We start from the raw sequence: 24065 nt of genomic DNA on the forward strand, positions 1-24065 counted from the left end.
TCAGAGGTTAAGCAAGGTCAGACCTTGTTAGTACTTGAGTGAGATCCCTTCAGGGAATACTGGGATTGCAAGCTAGCACTGGGAAATTAAAAGATTTCTGGAAGAAGTATGGAAAGAAAACTACATGGATGCACCCACTAAGTTACCAGGAGTTGAGATCAACTTGAAGAAGACTCTTCTTTACCTCATAGACTGTATGAATCTGTTAGGTTTTTTTTAATTTTTATTACATCCAGTGATACACATTGGTAAGTGGAACTATGCTGCTATGAAGTCATTTCCAATTATAAAAATAGTATAAAAACTCTTTTTTTTTTTACCATTCAATTACAGATACAGATTTGGGAAATTGTAGAGAAAATGGTTTTTAACTCTTCTTCTAATTAAAAACTACTGGTTTTTACAAGTTGGGGAAAGTTCACTTGAAAAACAAGATTAGTTAAAAGAAAAGTTCAAAGAGACAAAGAACAGGACATGTTGTGATAAGACACAGAAGCTTAAAAGCTTGCACTCAGTTGACATGCAAATGACTGATGTGTCCTGGAGCTGTTTCTGGCATTCACATCCCTTACCATGTTTTATGCATACATCTTAATTGTATCTTAATTTCAATTCTTGTTGACAATATTAAGCTTTCTATCCTAATTAGTTTCAAGAGTGATACAGAAGCTAGTTCTAAACACTTAAGGAGTACAGTTGTAAGCTGAATTCAGAGCAAGTTTTTAAAAGACCAAGAATCCCATCTGAGCAAATCTGAGCAAAATTATGCATTTAATGCAGCAGTGCTGACTAATTGCATAGCTGTAAGTACAGAAAAAGCTTAAAAGTAAAAAAGAACTGGGTGGTTTCATAAAGATAATATTCTATAAAGCTAGAAGAAACAGGATGTCAAGAATTTAGAACAAAATAGAAAGACAGGAACAGCCTTCATATGTCTGAATAAAATGCACAGCATTCCTTAACTTGGAACCTGCCGTTAAACAAAACTATCATCCCAACCAGCATTGGTAAATTCATACTGATTGGAGAGAAGTTTTGGGAAGGATGAAAACTCAATATGGACAATGATGAGAATAATAATCAGCCTTCATTTTCAATGGAAAATGGGATAATTTAGAATCATGAAGCCACTTGCTAACCTAGGATTAGACAACCTGGATATTTTGACTCTGCATTATTAAAAAATGTGGAGATCGATTAATTGCCTGATCTCATGTCAATTTATGCAAATCTCCATTCAATTATCCTCTTGCTTATGGTTTTTAATCTATAATGCAGCACACAAATTTATGTAGCATTTTACTTGTTGTAAGAATTGGAGGAAGTCCAATAGGAGAGCCCCTTGAGAGCATTAAATATTAAATGGCCCATTTAGATGATCTTCAAACTTTTGAAAGTCGTGAGTTTTAAGTCCAATTAGTGTACAGAGCATGCAAGATTGAAGCAAGCAAAAGGATAATCTCAGGAGGTATAGAGAAGTTAAAGTAGCAATTAAAGATGAAGGGATCATGAACACAAGTATTGCAATTAGCTCCTTCAGCACACACATGGGCATTAGTAGACCAAGTGGGAGTCTAACCTATCTGGTATTTTCAGCTGCAGACAGCTATGCCACATAACAGTTCTCAAACTCGCAGTTTCAAAAGTGGCTTACCATAAGTCCTGATATTTGGAAAAAACTAATGTCAGAAACATTCAGAACTACCAGCTTTTAAAATCTAAACCAGTGGAAACCAATCAGCTTTCCTAATGTAGCCCTGTGCCTACTTAGAGACACAGCTGGAATGGATATGGGCCTGAAGATAGCTTGCTCTCTGCACCAAGATCATGGCAGAGGCACGTCTTGTCCGCAGGATGTAAACACAAGAAACTACAGCCATCCACAGCACTTGAATTCAAGGATCACCCTTGACTATCCAGATAAGCCTATTTCCTTCTGATCCTGAAATTTAACAAGGGTTTTTGCATGGTTGAAGTGAGGAAAAAAAACACATTTGGTTTCTATTAGTCATTCAAATGTCCTGCCCAGCCATTTGAAGATTTACATTAGTGCAATCTCTGCACTTGGAAAGTTTTCTTGGCAGCTGAAGCAAATTTACATGCAAAACCCTTGGACATGTGTATTTTTAAGGGTGGTTGTGGGAAAATGCAGGGTTTCCTCCCTTACTCCAAGATTACAGCAGATATTAGGAACCTCTATCATTAGCAGACAGTTGCATCAAATTCACTACTCCCCAGATGTGAGTGTAGTCAAAGTGCCATGGCAAGACAAGACCCTGCATGGGATGTACCATCGACAGATAGCTGAGGTGGTTGACAATGGGAAATCCTACCAGTGGCTGAAAAGAGCTGGCCTAAAAGACAGCATGGAGGCACTGACCACAGCTGCACAAAAACAGGCACTAAGCACCAGATCCATAGAAGCAGGGGTCTACCACACTAGATAGGACCCAAGGTGCAGACTGTACAGAGAGGCCTCAAAGACAGTCCAACACATAGTGGCAGTGTGTAAGATGCAGGCAGGAGCAGCATACACTGAACAGCACAACCAAGTAGCTGACATGGTATATGGGAACATCTGCACAGTGTATGGGATAGACCCTCCCAAGTCCAGATGGGAGATTCCACAGAAGGTCCTGGAGAATGACAGGGCTAAGATCCTGTGGGACTTCCAGATCCAGACAGACAGACAAGTACTAGCCAATCAACCAGACATCGTGGTAATAGACAAGGACCAGAAGACAGCGGCGGTGATACATGTAGTGGTGCCAAGTGACAGCAACGTCAGGAAGGAGGATGAGAAGCTGGAGAAGTACCAGGGCCTGAAAGAGGAACTAAAGAGGATGCGGAAAGTGAAGGCCAAAGTGGTCCCAGTGGTAGTAGGGCTGTGATGCCTAAGTAGGGAGAATGGCTCCAACAGATCCCAGGGACAACATCAGAGCTCTCTGTCCAGAAGAGTGCAATGCTAGGAACAGCTAAGATACTGCACAGAACCCTCAAACGTCCAGGCCTCTGGTAGAGGACCTGAGGTTGAGGAAGACACATACCACCCATAGGATGAGAAGAGGATTTTTTTAATATATGAAAAGTTAGAGATTCTCTGAAAACAGATTATCTCCCAAATGCTTATTCCAAGCAATAGTTTCTACTTTCACCAATAACTTATAAAAGAGGCTCAACATTAAGGTTCTGAGGAGGGAGTGCAAAAGTTATTTTGAGCCCTGGCATGCTGGCATCTCACTTTTACACACTGCCTTACATATTAAGTTTCAGCTTGGCTACATAATTAAATTCTAGATTCAGCTTTAATTCCCAAAGTTCATAGACTCTTCAGCAGAATACATAGCATATATAGCATAGAGAAAATTTCAGAGGTACATTGAGTTTTATTATCAGATTTGCAAATAAGATTACACGGAACTGAAACACCCACAAGAAGTTTGGACTACAGTGCATACAATTCCACTCTGCTACAAATCCAATAAATCACTCTACCATTATAATCAGTTCACTTTTGAGGAAAAGAATGCTGTATCTGAAGGTAGAATTACTTCTGATTCATGTGACTGCCTTTAAACATTTTTTTAAACAATGCTTTCCCAGATTTCTTTCTCAAATACTTATCCTTTGTTAGATGAACAAGAAAGTAGATCTTTATTACCAGAAAACAGGCACAGGCAGGAGCATGCTCAGATTCCATATACAGTACTACTGATTACAGCATTTCAAAGCAGACTTTGGAATTCAGATTCCAACACTTTGTACATAGAGATGATTCATATCGTAAGTGGACACTCCTGGAATTAAGCACACAATGTTCTAGTGTAGACCAGTGTGCACATCCAACATTAGAATTAAAGTAGCAACCTTATCCTGAACATTAGAAAAAAAATCCTCTGCTCATTTCAACACTTAACAATACCATATCAGAATCTGTAGTGGAACAAACTATGTGTTTCATTGTGCAAAGAAAACTGCCAGTAAGCACAATTTCAATGCAATATAAGGCACACCTTCCAAATTATAGCAACAATACCAAATATCGATAATAATGAAAGTATTAGCTAATATTCCTTAGGTAAGATCATTGTCCTCTGAAAGAAGACCATCTCTACCATTTCTCTAAAGGACATCAACCCTCCTGATCCCTTTCTTCCCTGCTAGATCACAGAGCGCAGGCAGATTCTTCCTGGAAAAGACAGTCCTGAAAGCAGGAAAAACTGAAACACCTTGAATTGAATACTGACTTAGGACTAGTCATTCTCTCTTTGCCCAACCTCCCTTGCTTGGGTGGTTGTTTGAGGAGAAATGGGAGGAAAGAACCCTATGTATGAAGGCTTGGGTCCTCAAAGTGCTTAAAGAACTGCTCACAAAGGCCAGAAGGTATCGAAAACCCCTAAAAGGAGTAGGATACTTTAAACAGTACTGCAGGCCTGTGCTCTGCAGATGCTTTAAGTGCAAAGAAGTGTTGATGATCTACCATCATTATTATCATGGTGTAGGCCTAAATATGGGCTTCTTCCCATGTCTGGTGATCCTCACTCCCAGTTTTCCACCATCATCACTCCTTTTGCACTTCATCTCCCTCAGTGACTCAGAAAACCAAGGAGTCCCCATGGCTGGTGCCCAAGGAGAAGCCACTCAGGATCAACCCTACGGAGCACTCTGGAATACCTCTGTACTCTTCAGATCAACCAGGTATCACATAGAGCTGCCCATCCAGTCACTGGGAAACACTCAAATGTCCATTGGAAACTAGGAACATCCATAAGACCTGGATGTTATCCAGACTCTGTGCTGCACCTTGAAAACCAACATTTTTTTTTAGCTAGTCACCAAGTCATAGAAACATTTTGTTGTTGTTTATTCGTTCAGTCGCTTCCAACTCTTCGTGACTTCATAGACCAGCCCACGACAGAGCTTCCTGTTGGTCGTCAACACCCCCAGGGATGAGTCCGTCACCTCTAGAATATCATCTATCCATCTTGCCCTTGGTCGGCCCTTCTTCCTTTTGCCTTCCACTCTCCCTAGCATCAGCATCTTCTCCAGGGTGTCCTGGCCATTATGTGGCCAAAGTATTTCAGTTTTGCCTTTAATATCATTCCCTCAAGTGAGCAGTCTGGCTTTATTTCCTGGAGGATGGACTGGTTTGATCTTCTTGCAGTACAAGGCACTCTCAGAATTTTCCTCCAACACCACAGTTCAAAAGCATCGATCTTCCTTCTCTCAGCCTTTCTTATGGTCCCGCTCTCGCAGCCATATGTTACTACTGGGAACACCATTGCTTTAACTATGCGGACCTTTGTTGTCAGTGTGATGTCTCTGCACTTAACTATTTTATTGAGATTGGTCATTGCTCTTTTCCCAAGGATTATACGTCTTCTGATTTCCTGATTGCAGTCAGCATCTGCAGTAACCTTTGCACATAGAAATACAAAGTCTGTCACTGCCTCTACGTTTTCTCCCTCTATTTGCCAGTTATCAATCAAGCTGGTTGCCATAATCTTGGTTTTTTTGAGGTTTAGCTGCAAGCCAGCTTTTGCACTTTCTTCTTTCACCTTCATCATAAGGCTCCTCAGTTCCTCTTCGCTTTCAGCCATCAAAGTGGTATCATCTGCATATCTGAGATTGTTAATGTTTCTTCCAGCGATTTTAACCCCAGCCTTGGATTCCTCAAGCCCAGCATGTCGCATGATGTGTTCTGCATACAAGTTGAATAAGTAGGGTGAGAGTATACAACCCGTCCAGACTCCTTTCCCAATCTTAAACCAGTCCGTTGTTCCGTGGTCTGTTCTTGCTGTTGCTACTTGGTTGTTATACAGATTCCTCAGGAGGCAGACAAGATGACTTGGTATCCCCATACTGCCAAGAACTTGCCACAATTTGTTATGGTCCACACAGTCAAAGGCTTTAGAATAGTCAATAAAACAGAAATAGATGTTTTTCTGAAACTCCCTGGCTTTTTCCATTATCCAGCGGATACTGGCAATTTGGTCTCTAGTTCCTCTGCCTTTTCTAAACCCAGCTTGTACATCTGGCAATTCTCGCTCCATGAACTGCTGAAGTCTACCTTGCAGGATCTTGAGCATTACCTTACTGGCATGTGAAATGAGTGCCACTGTTCGATAGTTTGAACATTCTTTAGTGTTTCCCTTTTTTGGTATGGGGATATAAGTTGATTTTTTCCAATCTGATGGCAAGTGTTATATGTATTTTATAAGCTCAACATTTAAGAGTAGCAGAATGATGGTTATTAAAAACTGCAGTGGAATAACTTTATCTCCTAAAAAGTATGCACACAACATTCCGTAACTATTTATGAAACCATCCACTTGCTTTCCATAATTCTAAAAAATTGGGTACGGCAGGCCAGTTACAACCTATACAGATTGCTATCTTCTTTCAGACTACTCAGCTTATTTCCTGTTCAGCTTATTTATATATAAAGGCCAGTTTATAACACTGCATTGAAACCACGTTTATCTTTCTATTCATGAAATGTCAGAGCTGGTAGTGAATTGGCCTACCAATCATTTCTATTTATTCAGGTACTAAGACTTTTATTAATTCCTGTCAAGTTTATAACATTCATGGTAAGGCAAGTGCCCTCTAAATAAAATTAAATGCTTCTTACACAACAAGAAAAAAAACAGTAATGATTCAATGAACAATGCCTTTCAGATCTGAAGTGCTTTATATACATTATCACAGCATAATGACATCAATATACACAATGTATTGCAATAAGTTATATATCAGAGGGGAAAAAATATTTAAATATAGTTCTGCTTTTATAGTTTGTAATGTTTCTTAATTATGATTGTATAATGACTTTAGATAATGATTGTTTATATATTACCATTTTATTGGATTTTTGTACACCTCCCAGAGTCACTTTCATGAGATGGGCAGCCATATAAATGTGATTAATAAATAAAATAAATATATTAAGCACATTTTTTTTTAAAAAAGAATCCGAACTATTTAAAGAGAAGTGTATAAAAAAATCAGGCCTTTTAAAAAAGTTTCAACCCTATACAACTGAGTAATTACTAACTTGAAGTTTTTGATCAATGGCAAGTTAGGCACAATGGTCACAATTCAATACAATACCAGGCAATTTATCCTAAAACCAAAAAAAAAAAATGTATGATGACCTCTGCTCACTAGTTTACCTAAATATAGTCAACCAGAGCTGTAAGAAACTAGAAGAGTTCTAATGACAAGTCACCAATAATTACAGAAATATGTAATAAAGATTCTGGGTTTTGTCTGGATGCAACAAATTTGTCCCACTGGTTTTAACAGATCTAGTCTATCTCCATGACAGGATCCAAAGATCTGTATGTTTGTACATTAAAAACATTGTTTCCGAAACACAACATTCATAGGTTTAAGACTTAGATGGATTCCAATGTTTGTTGAATGTTATTTCACACTCTTTACTAGATATTATTTATATACACACACACACACATATACATACATATACACATACATACATACACACACACACACACACACATACAGTCACCAAACACACACACAGACATTATTGTCCAGTAAAATCCAAAAGTTGTATCTCAGCAGCTCTACATAGTTAACAGCCTTCTGTTAACTAACAAGGAAAGATGTTTGTTTAGGAAGAGAAAGCAACCGAGCAAAATATTTGGAAATAAGTGTTTTCTTACACTTCAGAGATTTTTTTCCCCAACATACAAATAGAAAGTTGAACCCTGATGGTTATCTAAATATAAACAAAAGTTGTGCATTCAGTAGCAAAAATTATTGCCACTGAAGCTTTATCTGAGGTAAAGAAATCTGGCTGCTTAGATTGGGAAGAGAGAGACCTTCACCCCCAAGCAAATTCTCTATTTAACTCATCCTGTCCTTTAACCATGAGAAAGTGAACATTGTACAGACAGCAGCTCAACCTTATTATGCTTCCTTGAAAAAGTGAAATTCTATCACCTTAATGTATAACAATTGTTTCACAATTCACACATCCACTGCCTCAGAAAGCATTTTCCCTCAGGAAAGCTGCCATGGTTTAATTTTAGCTAAATGGAAGAAGCACCAACTTGGATTTGTACAACACACTAAGCCACAAACCATAGTGTACAAATCATAACAGCTGAAACCAAACAAGGCATTTAGGACTTAATGTGATGCCTGAATCCAGCCATCAACACCTATTGAAAAGTAAACTGCACAAGAGCTTCTGGGGACTTTAACATTAAAAATATGACAGACATATATTTGCCATATAAGTAGAAGCAAGTAAGGCAATAAGAGAGAAGAGTTATCTGAAATGAGGAATAAATATAAATTAATAAATCCGATACTGTCTTCACAAAGTAGGCAAGCATCACAGATTCATATTTGGTCACATCCATCCTAAACCAATTTTTACAGTTAAAGTCTTAAATAATGCAAAGTTTGTTGTAATATTTGCAATAAACAGCTATTTAATGTTGAGTTACACAGTTGACCTAGGCTATTTGGGTTCTACTGATGGCAGTGGCAGTTTCAATAATTCAAATATCAAAACAAAGTTCATAGCATTCAATCTTGCAGTGAGCAGCATTTATGTCCTGACTAAGCAAAGACCACGCTGAGACGAGGAGAAAGTCTCTAGTGTTTTATTTACTGCTATTGTAGACAGAAAATCCTACCAAACTGAAGAAGTGTGGGAAAACCCAGACAGATAAACCCCAAAACTCAAGGCGGGTCTGTTCTAGGTTTCTTTGAATGACAGCTCAAAGTCTCTAAACTATCAGTACTCATGACAATTTACCTTTAAAATTTCAATTTCAAACTGAAGGAGGAGTTCTCCTAAGAGTAATCTGGAAGAGTCCAAAAGGCCAAAGATCCTGAACTATGATCTTTGTGCAACTGATTTTTAAAAGTTTGGGTGCATTAATAAGAAATTTAATAAAATTATTCCCCTTCTCCAGTTTGTCCTTGCTAATACTAAAATAATACCATTCAGCAATTTTGCATCAATACAGAAGCTGATCAGAAAAATCTTGTTTTCCTTTGTACACTAGATTTTACAACAGAATCATAACGTGAACTGCTTTCTCGGAAAAAAAAAGCTAATAACCCTTTTTTTCTTTAAAGAAATTCTTCCAACTTTATCCAAAGTACAAAAATGTGAACTACTACTTTCCTTCTTTCTCAAGTTCAGCTGACAGTTTTACAAAAGTCCAAAAAAGGAAATGTTTTCTGGTTAGATATCAGTCTGCCACTTAAAGAGGCTTGGGAATAGATACATACCAGAGGAGACAAAAGTAACACCAAGGTCATTTGGAATATCTGCATCATATTGACAAACTAGAAATAATTATGTGATCTCACTAAATTATGATTTATGTCATGCACTATGTTCTTCAGCACAGATGAGGCAATCAGCAAATAATCAATACTGTGTTAACTGAAAGGGCAATGCAGAATGTTTCAAGTTGCCTACCTTAAATGCACAACTTAGAAAATCCCTTAGAAGAGCTTCTGACAGAAACAGTGTACAATTTAAGAGAATGCTACCATATGGAATGCAATGACATGCTGCTGATTATCGTACCTTGCCATTTCTGAAGCAATCACTGTGTTCAACCCCATACCAAACCATGGCTTGTTTAACCATGATGTAATAAATCAACTACCAGAATCACCACATGGCAGCAAAGCATGATACATGATCTCATAAAGAAAAACTCTACCATAAATGAGGAGAGCTTGGAGGGCAGGGAGAGATATTTTGTAACAAATTACCTTCTCAACCAGAACAGAAGGATTCATGGAAGCAAACATCCAATTCCCAGTGGATCCATCATTTTAAAGCCAAATCTGTCTCAAACAGTGTTAAACTATAGCACCACCTTGCTTGAGATTTGCTCACAAAAATGGCATCATGAGCCCAAAGAATCAAGATATGGTACTCAAATGATAATCTGACACCTTCACTTGGTCTAATAAAAAGATAGAAGACTACATTCAGGAGGAAGACTAGATTACCCAAGTTGCTAATGAAGCATCTTCATAACTGTTTTTCTTACAATAACAGGACATAAAGAAGCTACCTTACAGCACTGATATACCACAGCTCCACTTACACAAGAAAATATTATAGCTAGGATAGGTGGTGAAAGGTGAAAGGTCCCCTGCGCAAGCACCGAGTCATGTCTGACCCTTTGGGGGGACGCTGCATTCCCAACGTTTTCTAGGCAGACTATAGCAGAGTGGCTTGCCATTGCCTTCCCCAGTCATCACCATCCCCAGCAAGCTGGGTCCTCATTTTACCAACCTCAGAAGGATGGAAGGCTGAGTTGACCTGAGCCAGCTACCTGAGAATCCAGCTTCCTCTGGGATCGAACTCGGGTCATGGGGAGAGTTTCGGTTGCAATATTGCTGCCTACCACTCTGTGCCACACAAGGCTGTCACACGAGGATAGGTGGAAATAGTAATTATTAACATTCTGTTGATTAGATATTCAACAGAATAATGTACAATAATGTATTGGATAATATAATAGTTAAAAAGAGTAATATAGAACGTTAATCCATGTTGATATTTCAGAGATCAAAAATTATGGATTACTTTTGGAAAGAAATCTATAAGCAAATAAGGAAACAAGGTTATCTTTTGCATCTGTCTCTTTCTCTGAAAATATTTGTTTCTGAGTCTACTTTTTCCGTTTTTCATAAGCTTCCTTTCATATTACAAGACCAGCTTTCTGTGTAGTAGCATTATTCAAGAATTGGCATCTGTGTTCAGTGATCACAGTTACAGAACTCTATTAACCTAATTATTAGTCTTTTTAATTCTGTAGAAGCACTTTATTATGGAAAATATACTGATAAAAGGTGACTTTTTTTAAAAAAATGAAGTTTTAATTGTCACTACTTTTACCATTTGTGCTGATACCTTGCCTTGTGCTAGTTATGAGCCATTGTTGCAGCTAAAGTATAATAAAAGTAACACAGTGTTATTTGGCCACCATATGCTTGGCAGTAGCAATTCACAGAAGACTGTTTGAAACCCCGTATAGCCTACTACTTTTCTAAAGGCAAAAGATTTCCTTTTCACTACCTATATGATTTGTTAATGAATTTTGGGTATATTGCAGAATCACTGTCAAACAGTTGATAGAAAATGGGAAAGGTTAATTCCCTTCACTCCCATCTGCAGCTGAGAGAGAAGAAAGAAGCTATACAAGCCAAGAAAGCATATGTTTTAAAGATATTTGGGTTGCATGGAAGGAGTGTTTGCTTTAGCACTTAACCATAACATACATGGAAGGTTATGTAATAGAAATCATGGGCTCTTGCCTCTTGCAGACCCTAAATTCACATTCAGGGAACATATGGAATAGCCTTTCTATAACAATGCCATGTGTTGGGACTGTGACTCCCAGAATTTCCAAACTGAATGGCTATTCGGAATTCTGGAAAATGTAACTATAATATGACTTAAAAGCACCAAGTTGAGAAAGGCTCTTCTATAACATGATAGCCCAAAGAGAAGCTCTATCTATAAAAGACACGGGTACTCAAGACTGAGACATTAAAGAGATCCTTGAAAGGAGGTTTCCTAACAAGATAACAGATATCTATGCATACCACAAAATAATCCAGCTGAGAGGTTCACTGTGGAATTGTGTCCAGGGTCAGCAGTACTGTTAAGTTCATTTATCTTGGGATCTAAACAGACATCTCTCCCTCTCCTTTTCTCTTTTACTTACACACATGCACAGCCTTTCCCCCCTTCTGGCCTATTTTTCCCTTACTTAGAAAGGGTACTAATGAGCTACTAAGGTTTTCTAGTCATCCCCCAACATTCGAGCAATCCAGCATCATCATGAAGGCCTCTCAAAATTGCTCTAGAGGGAAATACAAGTGACACACTTATTTTAATACTAATTTATTTCTTAAATAATTGAAAGACTCATAGTAGTTTTCAACTATTTTACATTCTGTTTTAATTGGCAGGGTTCCCACGCTGCACTCAAGCCATGATTTATGAAATCGTAAGTGGCTGGGGTTTCAGTGCACCTTATGCCATTATGGCTTAAGGGTATCTCTTGAATGAATTAGAATTGTAAAATATGTTAGAATTGTAAAATATGCATATATATTCAAATGAAAGTGTTTGCTTTCACATCAGCGTTTACAAAACATACAGATCTCTTGCTGCCATAGATGCAAGAATACCAAGAACAGTAACAATGCAACTAAAAGAACTGAGAAAATCATTCATATACTTCCTTGAATAACTGCTATGGCAGCCAAGTAGCTAAGAAAACCTCAGCTCCTAATCCAGTGAAATGTCAGAAACTCACAGTCTTAGTTTGTTGCAGCAAACAGGGCTAATGCAGCCTCAGTATGAATGCACTGACTGAAGCTTGTTTAAGCCAGACCTCACTTTGTCAGAGTGTAAAGGGGAGGTTTATGTGAACTGGAGACTTGAAATGTAAAAGAAAGGCATTCCTCCCCCACTTTTTTTTTTAACAATTCAGGTGCATGAAAAGGTCAAGAAAGATAGCAATAGGTGTGCCCAAGTATTACGGAGAGTTCAAACAAGAATCCACTTTAAAAAAAAGTGCAGGATCCAGTCAGCATGGGTGGGTCCCTATTCCTGTTAAGCAGCAAGAGTAATACAAATGCAGATGACGTTAAGTACAAGATGAAGTTCTTGTATTGATTGTGTTGACACAATCAATATGTTCAATACAATTAATACAGACCAGTCTTTAGAGCAGAGATTTTCAGATCCCAAAAAACAGCACACAATTTGCAAGTTACTGCAGACATCCATTTAAGGGCTAAGCTGACAAGGTTCAGAAGCCAACTATGAAAAACATTTTATTTGGTCAAGGAAATACCAATATTCTTCCTATTTTAAGCTTTTATCATGCATTTCCTTTTATGGGTAGTAGGGTAACTTTTTTTTCCTACCAAAAGAAGTTAGAAACTCATATATGTCCTGGCTGTCCACCAAGAGAAACAAACAAACCTTTCAGCACCACATCTCCCCTCACAATGCCCTTAAAGATAACCATCGGCAAATGAATGATGAGAAAAAAGGATGACTAAAAATAGCTGATTCAAATGGTGGGGACACTGACTGAAGTAGTCTGTCCCTGAAAGGAAAAAATAAAAACAATGTCTCACTCTTCTTAGCTTTCCTTAAACACAATGAATTCAGATGGATCTTGCCCACAGGCTTATTTTGTACTTTTTGCGGCTAGCCTTCTGCTAAGCCATTTTAAGCTGTTCTTATTTTGAAATAAGAATTGCTAACAGACCCAAAAGAGGTGGTTTCTTATGCTGCATTTATGATATATATATATATATATAAATAAAAGTAATTTTTCTACAGCCCTTGCATCAAAAGAATATGGATACAACACATAGCTTCAGAAAGCTGCCCTAAAGAGATGATAATGATGTCCAGGAGTGAAGCTCTTGGCAACAGTACAGAAGACAAGGTTTTCAGCATCCAAGTCTAGCCTACAGCATGGGAATTCCTGACAGTTTCCCATCCCAACACTAACCAGTTCCAGCCCCACTTAGTTTTTTCAAGGTTGGCCAAAGTCACCTGCTGTGACTGAGAAAAAAAACTCAGCTATATATTATCCTCTTCCAAACAATGAAGTATGAGAAGATCAGAAAACTTGTATATTAAAGATGTAAGCGTCAGAATGGATATAGCTGCTGTTTGACAGATTAAGAAAAACCCAGGAGCCTAATCATTTGATATTGACAATGGTTCTTCTTTTTCAAATCTTCCACTGATTCCCAGGAACAATCCTACCAGGATATCGTTATTACCAAGTCATTTTAAAATGCCAAAGAAAAAAATAAGTGGCAATACCTTCCAGAACTAATTCTACTTTAATATCCAGCTCTTTCCAAAGGACCTAACTTTAGTTGTTATATATCTATATCTTTATCTATATCTATATCTATATATCTATATATCTATATATCTATCTATCTCCTCTCTTGGGGGAGATGGGCAGTAACTAAATTTGAATAATAAATAAAATAAATTATATATATGTACGTATGTATGTATGCATATCATTACATCCTAAACATATTATTTAAAAAATCTGAGATCTTATGAAGTCTAAAATGGCTTCCCATTCCACTGCTGTATAGAAGTGTTCAATCCTCATAATTAGCCACAGAGGCTGAGAATCCTGGGAAATGAAGTTCATTATATCTGTAGGATGCCAGGCCGGAGAAGGTTGGTTTAAAAAGATTTGATAGATTAATTGAGGCCATCTGGTGATGTTTTAAATTACAACATACTCTAAACTATGTTTCAGCCCTATTTTATCTGCATCATATTGCAGTTATATTACATCCAAGTCTCTTTTCTTCTGTGCTTACCTTGTATGTATGTTTCTGTAAAGCTGCACCATATCATGCATTTTCAAGTGCAGCAATCTTGCCTATACTAAACATTATTTTATGTCTTCTAAATGCACATCTGAGTTTTCCATCCAATGAGTCCATCTTTTTCTTGTACCATAAAGCAAGTTAAGCATAAGAAATTTGCTGTAGCAAGAGTAGATTTCATAATTTCATAAAAATTTCATAATACTTTTATATATTTTCATAATATACAGCTAACATACAGCAAACCCACTTGATTCATCCATTCATGCAAGTCCAAAGTCCTAAAATTGAAATCATTCTTTCAATTGCAAACACATCACTACCATATTCTACTAAAGATGTTAGACCAATAGATAGATTTTAGTGACAGAAACGGGCTTTAGAAGCTTGCTTAAGGATGGCATATGCCTTTATGGGCGACAGAAACCAATTTCTGTTTACTGTTGTTTTTAAACCTAGCTGTGCATGAAGCAATGTTTTTATGCCAACTCCCAACAGAAAGGCCATAAAAATAACTAGCTTTCACAGACTAGAATGAATTGCACGCATGAGTGCCCCAACCTAACAAGGTCACAACAGACAGCAAGAGAACATAAACAGCCCTGCTTCTTTGTTCTTGCATTTCTTTATCAGCATTTAATTACTAGCACTTCTGGCTACACTGGGAAGGGAAGAGTGCTATGTTGAACACTCAGTTCTGATGTAGTTGAAACACAACCTAGTTCCCTTCTATTATCAAGAAGCAATTGGTTGGCATACCAGAATGAAGTACATTATTTCCAGACTAAAAAGAAGTGCCCGTGAACACTAAATGTTAACTTTAATCTAGAGTGGTGAGAGGAACAGAGTTGCACACACTGATTACATATTTAGGATATAGTTTGGTCAGCTTGATTACCAAGATCTAAATCAGCAAATACAGTTCAGTCAAGTCATGATCTATTCTTTGCATGCATAAAAAATTTGTATTCTCTTCAGACAGACTTTCCAAGCAGATTTTCCAGTTGGTCTTGTGCTAAGACTAGTTGCAACATGAGTTGGGCAGTGAAGAAATACGATAAATAATTAAATAAGACTAGGCCCTGAGTATCAAGATCCCTGCTGATATCTTCCTCATGGTCTGTTAAAACTCCCTGCCTGTTTAAATGTTTGTGTAATCTCTTTTACTAAATAAATATATGGGAAAACAAACATGCTTCAACAGGAAGCAACAGCATCAAACATAATGGATATTTTCATCAATGCTTCTGTGCCTCATGATGATCCCAGAGGTATTTATAGAAAATAAAAAGGAAGAGATGGGAGCTGAAGCCCAGTTCTTTGTTTGCTTTCTGGTGCATTCAGCATCCACTAAGGCAGTTGTCTTGTGAAAGATAAAGACCCCCTCAGGATGAGCTCCTGGTGACTGCATGGACACCTCTTTAGAGATTTCTTTGCAACAAAACAAAAGAGGTTTCCAACTGCCCTTTTCCAAGATGTTTTTCAACTTCCAGTCAAGCCTACAGGCCTGGAATTTCCTGGTGATGTTCAGCCACTTTCTGATCCTATTTAGCATTTTTTTCCCCCAGATCAGCCAGCCAGAATGTACCTCCTTGATCCCCCAAAAGCTGGGGATCTGTGGGTCAGGCTTTGAGAACAATATTACATAAATAGAAGTCTGGTTGGTTTTAGAAGTACTAACGTATCTATTTCAGGAATTAAAATTGTTAGAACACAAAGAACTTTAGTATACTGAAAACCTCTTTAGTTACCATAACATGGTTTGGGATTCTTTCTTGAGTTTACAAAAAAGAACTGCCACTTTCCTGTCTAAAATCGAAAGTGTTTATAGTAACCTACTTAAAACCACTCAAAATTCAAACTTTATACATATCAGCACAGTATATTACAATTGATCACAGCTTCCAATAGAAGAGAATACATGTAGCTCAGGATTGAACTGTGGAGTCCTTGGTGCTCTCTGAGCTTGGTTGTTTGCATGCAGATGTTTTATTACCCAACTTGGTAACATCATCAGTGCGAGTGAGTGTGGGGTTTGCTCCCTGTTTATATACAGTCAATGTATGTATCAATCATTGATATATTCATTGATATATTTATATACAGTCAATGTTTATAACAACCATTAATAAATTTATTTTCTTAAAGTGATAAACCATTCTGGGCAACAAGAACCAAAACATAAAAATAATATAGTTCTAAGTATGCTCGGAAAGGGAATGAATACTAAACTTTAAGTTTGGTACTAACATACATATACTCCAACTGTTTTCCAGGTCTATTCATAAAATAGACAAAATACATGAACTACCCAACTTTACATATTCAGTATATCCACAAGATACTTAAGAGGCAGCTATCTGGTAATCAGTACTGATGATATGATTTTTACAATTGTTAAAACTTTTGTGTTCCTGGATTCCCTACTTAGTGATTTAATATCTTTATCATTAGATACATCATCATCTGAACTGCATTTTTTTGTAAAATTCTGAAAAAAGGTACAATAAAATTGTAAATAAATTTCAATAGATGTAGTTCAGTCTACTGTTGGTTAGCTATATTTCCTTAAATAAAACAACAAGCTCCTCAATTTCTTATTTTACTGATAACAAGAGGGCAATATAGCATCTTCTATTCTACAGAAAGTATTTACAAAATATGCAGATCTAGGCAATCTAGGATGAATTAAAATATCTTAGTAAAGTTTCTTGAAAGTGCTGACTTGCTGAAAAAAACATTTTTAAACTGTGACATTTCTTTTTGCATTTCTTTTCTATTTCCTTTGTCTATGATAGCCACCTTGCTCTCATTTTATAAGGTCAGGACACTTTTTTTTGCCGTTGACTATCATCACACACAATAAGGGCCCTTTTATAGATATTGTAACTTAAGCTTCCTTTTTATTGTAAGCATCAGGCTTTGCAAAAATTAATGCACTAGGTTGAAATAGCAACAGGAAAGTCTTTCTGGCTATGAGAGCACAGTGCTGCCCTTTCACAAGTCATATCCACGTTTCTTGTCTTAAGCAATGTAGGATTTTCCTAGTTAGTAACCAGCCCAGCCTTCACAAATTAAATTACAGTTCTCTTCCCACAGCAATCACTCTCCACCCACCCCCTTGATTGATGTATGATGTACAGTGAAAGCAGCCTCTCTCAAACACATATTCAGAAACCAAATTTAGCCCAGAATGTCTGTGTCTAGATGTACAGATCCCATTAAGTTATGGTTTGTTTTAGGCATGATAATAGAATAAATCACAACAGCTGTCACTAAGCCATGGACCTCAGCTTACAAATAATAGTTGGATTAACATCAAATCAACACTAGGCAAGTCACACAGTATCTTAACCCAGAATATGAACCAAACCCCTTTTCCCCTTTAACAAAACTGGATTCTGAATTCCACCCTGTAGCTCAAATGACATATTATATTCCATATCATATGGCATTTGTAGGTCAACAGAAAATGAGCATGCCATTGAAATAAAATTTAAATAGGAAAAATTAGTTAAGTGTTCATTCCTGCCACATCCAGTGAGTCACTACTTCTCTTAAAGTTCAGCTGAATTCCAAAACTGCATACCCCATAGTAGGTATCTTAGCATCCAGCAAAGATATTGTTATTAAAATACTTATTTGCAAAGCTTTTATTGACACATGATACAGCAGGTTATGCTTAAAAGGCTTTTTAAACATGCTTACCCGAGAGATAGTGAGAGGCATGTTGAAGTCCTTCCCACCTTGGAGCCTGAACCCCCAAGGAGCTGGACCCAACAGTGAAACACTGTAGTTATTCATGGTATTCTGCAGTTAGGTTGTAATTCCCAGGAGGAACAATCTGTAAGAGACATTTGAAGATTTTGAATACTATACACGCCACCAAAACTTCCATAATATATAGTTCAGATGCTAATATTTTGACTGGGTTCATACACTGCACTACGCTATGAATAGACCACAGTGGCTGGGATCACACAATACACTAACCCACTTTATGTCTTAGCACAAGGCATGAATCCAATCACAGAATCTAGGCAAATCACAGCAACTAGGAAGCTTCCCTCAAAATTTATTATGGACAACCATACAGTGAGTTATTTTATATACTTTCTTCCAGGAATCTTGAACATTCCATGGAGAGAAAAGGTGGATGTTTTAATTATGGTTTGTTGACTAAGCCACGATGACTCAATTCACACATGACACTAGCCTGAACCAAAGAAAGCACAAATTTTGACTTGGCAGAAAGTACAACTCAAGCCAAAGTCTATTTTCTTTCTTCTAGGCAAGGAGATCTCTCTTCCCTCTCTATTCTGGAATATACAAACAACCCAGATGGAGAATGACTGATCCCTTGCTTTGAATGATATTTCAGAAGAGAAATGGGCATTTTCAACTTTCAACTTCTGAGTTTTGAGAAGAGCTTCCTTTTCTACAGTCTCCGTGCATGCAAAAAAAACCAAACAAACAGTAGCCATGAAATCATGAATAATGTCCTACTCAGAATTAGTGGCTCTCAGCTTTCAACTTATATGAAGTCTCTGAAGACCTTCTTGGAGCTTCTGAATTCCCCCTCCCCCCAACATACACACACAAACATGCTAATGTTCCATTATTTGTATTTTTATACTGCCATTATGAGGAGAAAATTGGGTATATATATATATATATATAAAACCATACAAAATATGTTTGTGCCTAGAAATTTAAAAGCACCCAGCCCTAATTTCACCAGCACATTACTCCCCTCTTTATTTTTCCTCCTCCTTTGTGAGCAAAGTGGTTCTGAAAAGATTTCAGGAGATTTCAGGAGTAAAATGCAGAATAAATTTAAGTTGTGGTGTTGCTCAGAGGCTCTAGCTGAGCCTAGCAAAGGAGTCTTATTCTCTTACAAAGGGAAATGCTTTACATGGATATGTTATACAAAATTCCTGGCATTTGTCTGTTGTAGAATGTGCTGAAAACCCAGCAGGCAAAATGTTCTAGATGTCATTTGTTTTCTTTCTGCAGTTCTAAAGTCACCCAAGGTGAGAATTCTAGCAGTTCAACTTCCAGAGGCTGTGGATGTCATATTGTTGCTTTGAGCATACCCATGGTGAACTAAGCCAAGCCATGAAAGAGATTTTTGGATTGAAACTCACTTATAGTTGAAGGATACTGATTATCTTTATCACACTGAAATCAATCATGAGTACGTTAGCTTCCATTGTAGTATAGAGGTCTATCTGAAACAAGGCTAAGTCATGGCTTGTTTAACCACGGCTTGAGGGATAGGCCAGAACTGTGGCCAAAACTATTGTGGTCGCTGAAAGATGAACATGATAGGAAAGTGTTAACTCCATCTCTGCCTGCTAGAAGACTTCCTCCTCCTCCTCCATGGAGGAAATGCCACCTTTTCATCTGCAAGTATTGACTTCAACAGAGTGTAATTTAGCCTTTTCTTTATTGAATGAAACTCAGTATAAGCACATCACAATTACAGATGGCATGTATCATTGTAATCTGATCTCTGGTTACATGAATCTCCTTTCAATCCATCCTCTGCAGAAGGCAGAATTAAGGCTGACAGGGAGAGAGGTCTGCTTTAGGAAGAAAAAAAGCCCTACTTTCTATCAGGAAGAGGTGGAGTTAACTCTTTCCTGTTGGTTTATCTTTTGGCCATGGAGAATGACTGGGTGTCTTCCTTGTACCTAGCCACAAACCACAATTTATGAGCAAAACACATTATAACTTAGCTGAAGGCTCTGAGCACAGACTAAAAAATAAGCAGTCTGCTAAGTAAGCTTTTTATTCTTTCCAGGGCAATAGAATGTTGGAAATAAATTAAAAGGGATTGGTTTCTGTCTGTCCAGCTATCAGCAGTATAACTGTCCAAAAACTAAAGTGACTGAATTTAGTGTGGAGGGAAGTGCCAGCAAAAGAAAGCTAGAGGTCAGAAATAGGCCAGACAACATCACAGGGGCTGTGAAGGAAAACTTTCCACAAAATACTCCCCCAGTGCATCTCTAGTAGAGATGCAGTTGGGTAGCACCTCCAACTGTTCCATTGTAAGAACACCCACGCACTTGCAGTTTCCCTTCTGCAGTTATGACCCACCTTGAACCATATGCAGCCTGCCCTGTGCTTCCAAATATACATATACAGAGGCAACCTGTTACTTTATTACAAAGAAAAAAAGGCAGACGCCTTTATGGCCATTGCTGGCAAAGGGGTTGGGAGTAATTCCATGCAGGCATGGTCTGCATGTTTATCTTGTTTTTCTTTCCAACTTAACATAACGTTGGAAAGAAATTATATAAAGGGGCTCATGATTCTGTCTGTCCATCAGGAGGATAATTCTTGAAAAGTGAACAAAACAGAACCAAATCTGATCTGACTAGGCATTGCAGATAAAAATACCCAGAACCCTCCCCCTGTACATCCCTGTGGGACATGCAGTGGACAGCAGCTCTGAAGGTTGTGGAGGCATCCATTCTAAGCCCATACGTGGTCATGTGACCCCCAGTAGAACTATTATGAAAGGGTTGGAAAGAATTCTAGAAGTCATGCTCTCCATGCTTTGCTCTTTTTTTTCTTTCAATGATTGCCTAAGTATTTCATTTTGTAAGTATTAATTGTTGCCCCTTTCTTTTTTATCCATTCAATCGAGTCAGATTCTTGGAGACCGCCTGGACAAGTCCCTGCAGTTTTCCTGGGAAGGCTTTTCAGAAGTGGTTTGCCATTGCCTCCTTCCTAGGGCTGAGAGAAAGTGACTGGCCCAAGATCACCCAACTGGCTTTGTGCCCAAGGCGGGACTAGAACTCATGGTCTCCCGGTTTCTAGCCTGATGCCTTAACCACTACACCAAACTGGCTCTTTAATGTTGCCCTAAGTCAAGATAATAGGATATTAATGAATGTTAAACTGAAACTTGTAGTGTTTATGGATAAATTATAACATTAAATAGTATGGCATTTTAGTTTATTTCTTGTGAGCCTTTTAGTGTTATAAAAATATAAAAATAGAAGAGACAGCTTCTGCCTAAAAAACATTATGGCACTGTAAGTTATTTGATGTTGAAATCTTGAGCACAGAAAAGAAAAACCCCAAATCTTTCCATTCTAAAAATTATGGCTTGGCTGCTTGTAAAAAATATTTCACTTGCTTAATGTCACTGTATTATGCAAGTGACATGCAGCAGCTGCTGCACTGTACTGCAAGAGGTAAGCAAAATACTTCTAAATGAAGGCTTACATTAATTGAAAAACTTAACAATTCTTATTTTTCCTTATCATCATCAGTCATCATCAATGTCCTTGGTATTTAAGATGTAATTATATTTTTCTATACCACTATTTAATGAGATATAATTATATATTAAATTCTATTAAAGGAGCCTTTTAACATTATCTAAGTGAGCAATAAATAGATACCTTCTTAAATGAAAGCATAATTAAAACTTCCCACTTTTAAAGAATATATTTATCTTTATGGATTTAGTAACAACTGCTACCAATAGTGCAGTAAGGATAAGCAAAAATAAGAATTGTTAAGTTTTTCAACTAATTAATTCAGTTAGTACCAAAGGCCTTTTAATCAATACTTGATCACAATCTTGGAGAAGCCAGCCAGTACCCTTTGTATGAATTAATGGATTAAAACACTACCTTAAAAATTAAGCCTAACTGATTTTGGATATGTTGTTATAAGTTTAGAAGCTGTTTGGAATAATATATGGGATTCATTAGTATTTATAGCACAAGCACACTAGCATAGATTATAAACAGTCTGTCTCACTGCAAAAGTTACTTAGAATTAAGCAAAACACTTTCAACAGTGTCTTGGAAAGTAGAATACTTTTCCTCTAGTTTTAGATATCAATTTGATGATTTTTAACATGCAGGTCTTAAGGGGGGAGGACTAGAAATAATCAACTACTAAATATCACCAGTAGTTCTTAAGACCAATAATCCCATCTATTCCATGACACTAAGGCAGATTCCAAATGCTTATTCTACTCACAAGCACACATTGAAGATAGTATCTGAAAGCATTACTGAAAAAAGAATTCACCAGAATTTACTGAAATAAGCAAAAACTCTTTGAAAAGCTTGTCTGTAGATCCTTTATATGAAATCTACATTTTCATCATGGTAATAAGAGAGATGGAGAATATTGGTACTTTCAAGCATATGCAACTATGCACATAAAACAAATGCAGAACTTGTGCCCATCTGCATACACTACCAGAAATTCCAGACCCCTGTTAAATCTTGGGAAACATTCAAGAACTGTTACTAATTGGTGTCATAAATTGAACTACAATGTATCAACAGCTACAAAGTTGTGGGGAAAACACATTTCATATATGGGATTTGTCTACAGTATTTGGCAGCTGCCAAAAAGGCATGAAGACAAAGAAGAAATGGCATCAAAGCAAAATTCTCACAGCTCTGCATTACTTCGTCACCCTGCTATGAAAATATTTTGGCCCAGTTTTCTTTTAATTATTATTCCCACTGTCTTTTTAACACGCCCGGAGTTACTGATTTACCAACGGGCAGTCGCGCCACTGAAGTAAAGTCTTGCTGATGAAATGAGTTTTGGGGGGGGGGGAGAGGAAGAGAGAGATCCGGAAAAAAGAAAAGCCAAGGAGCCGAAATCTGAGCCAAACTGTAATCCCGGAGTACCAAGCAAGAGTAAACTGGGCAGTTGTTGCCGCTTTTCAACTCTTAGATTACAAGTCTTTAAAGGGGGGGGGGGGGAATCGAACAAACACCTTATAGCAGCACTTTAGCGCAATATCTGTTAAAAAGCACACCACGGGAAGGGCCGGATCAAAAAGGGAAACGTTTCACGACGGAACTATGGGTTAGGGCGTGAGACGCGTCTGTCCGTTACTGTAGTCCCGTCTGGTTCTGCCCAAAGCGCTCCCATCGTAGCGGCAACCCGCCCCCCCCCCCCTGCCCTAAGAAGACTCCTTCCGTCCCCTAACTCAATGCAAACTTTAGCCGGCGTCTCGGGAGAACACGAATCTATCCACTCAGCCCTCCCATTCTGCAAGGTGCTGCGGAAGCGCCTCTTCCCCCTTGCCCACTAGCGACGCGTTCCTCCTCTAGGCGTGCAAAAGCCTCCTTTGCCCACTCGCGCGCGCCCCGTCGCACGCCCGTTATTTACCGCGACCACCTTTCAGGAAAGCTTTCTCTACCGCCCCGGGCGGCTTGGCTCGGCTCGCCCCCCCACTCCGTCCCTCCCTCCGCAGGGAAATCGCCTTCTCTCCTCCGCAAAGCCCGTCCGCGACTCACTTGCAAGGCGGAGGCGCTGGAGACGCGCGCAGTGGCAAGAGGGCGCCTGGCACCACAGACCGCAGGCGTTACCGCCGACTTGCGTGTGCGTGGAAGAGAGCAAACTCCAAGCCGAAACCCTCTCGCCCCCAGCTCTTGTTTGCACTTCCGCCCCTTTCTTCGCTCCTCCCCCCGCCGGCTCAGGAGGGACGGCGAGGTTGGCTCCAGCTGAGCGGGAGAGAGGGGAGGAGGGCTACCTTCCGGCGCTGGCGGGCGGTGCGCTCTCCTAGAAGCCCGGGGCGTCTGTGGGATCGCTGGTCGCGGCAGGAGCAGAGCTGCAGTCTGCAAAAGAAAGAAGAAATAAAACCTTCGATTTAATGGGAAAGC

General features: G+C 38.4%; 1 protein-coding gene across 5 annotated transcripts in view; it reads right to left on the reverse strand.

The window, feature by feature from the left end:
- The window catches only part of PDLIM5 (PDZ and LIM domain 5), a 705552-nt gene extending 681718 nt beyond the window's left edge, over positions 1–23834 (reverse strand). For all 5 annotated transcript variants that reach the window (XR_010068406.1, XM_063310085.1, XM_063310083.1 and 2 more), the window contains exons 1-2: positions 23700–23834; positions 18118–18253 (exon numbers count right to left, since the gene is read on the reverse strand). Coding sequence is in view for 4 of the 5 variants with exons in the window: in XM_063310085.1 (XP_063166155.1) it covers positions 18118–18213 (96 nt within the window). In the remaining variant the exon portion in view is untranslated. The remainder of the gene's footprint in view (positions 1–18117; positions 18254–23699) is intronic.
- Positions 23835–24065: the final 231 nt, after the last annotated feature.

The sequence above is a fragment of the Candoia aspera genome, chromosome 8 (assembly GCF_035149785.1).
Source record: "Candoia aspera isolate rCanAsp1 chromosome 8, rCanAsp1.hap2, whole genome shotgun sequence".
NCBI lineage: Eukaryota > Metazoa > Chordata > Lepidosauria > Squamata > Boidae > Candoia > Candoia aspera.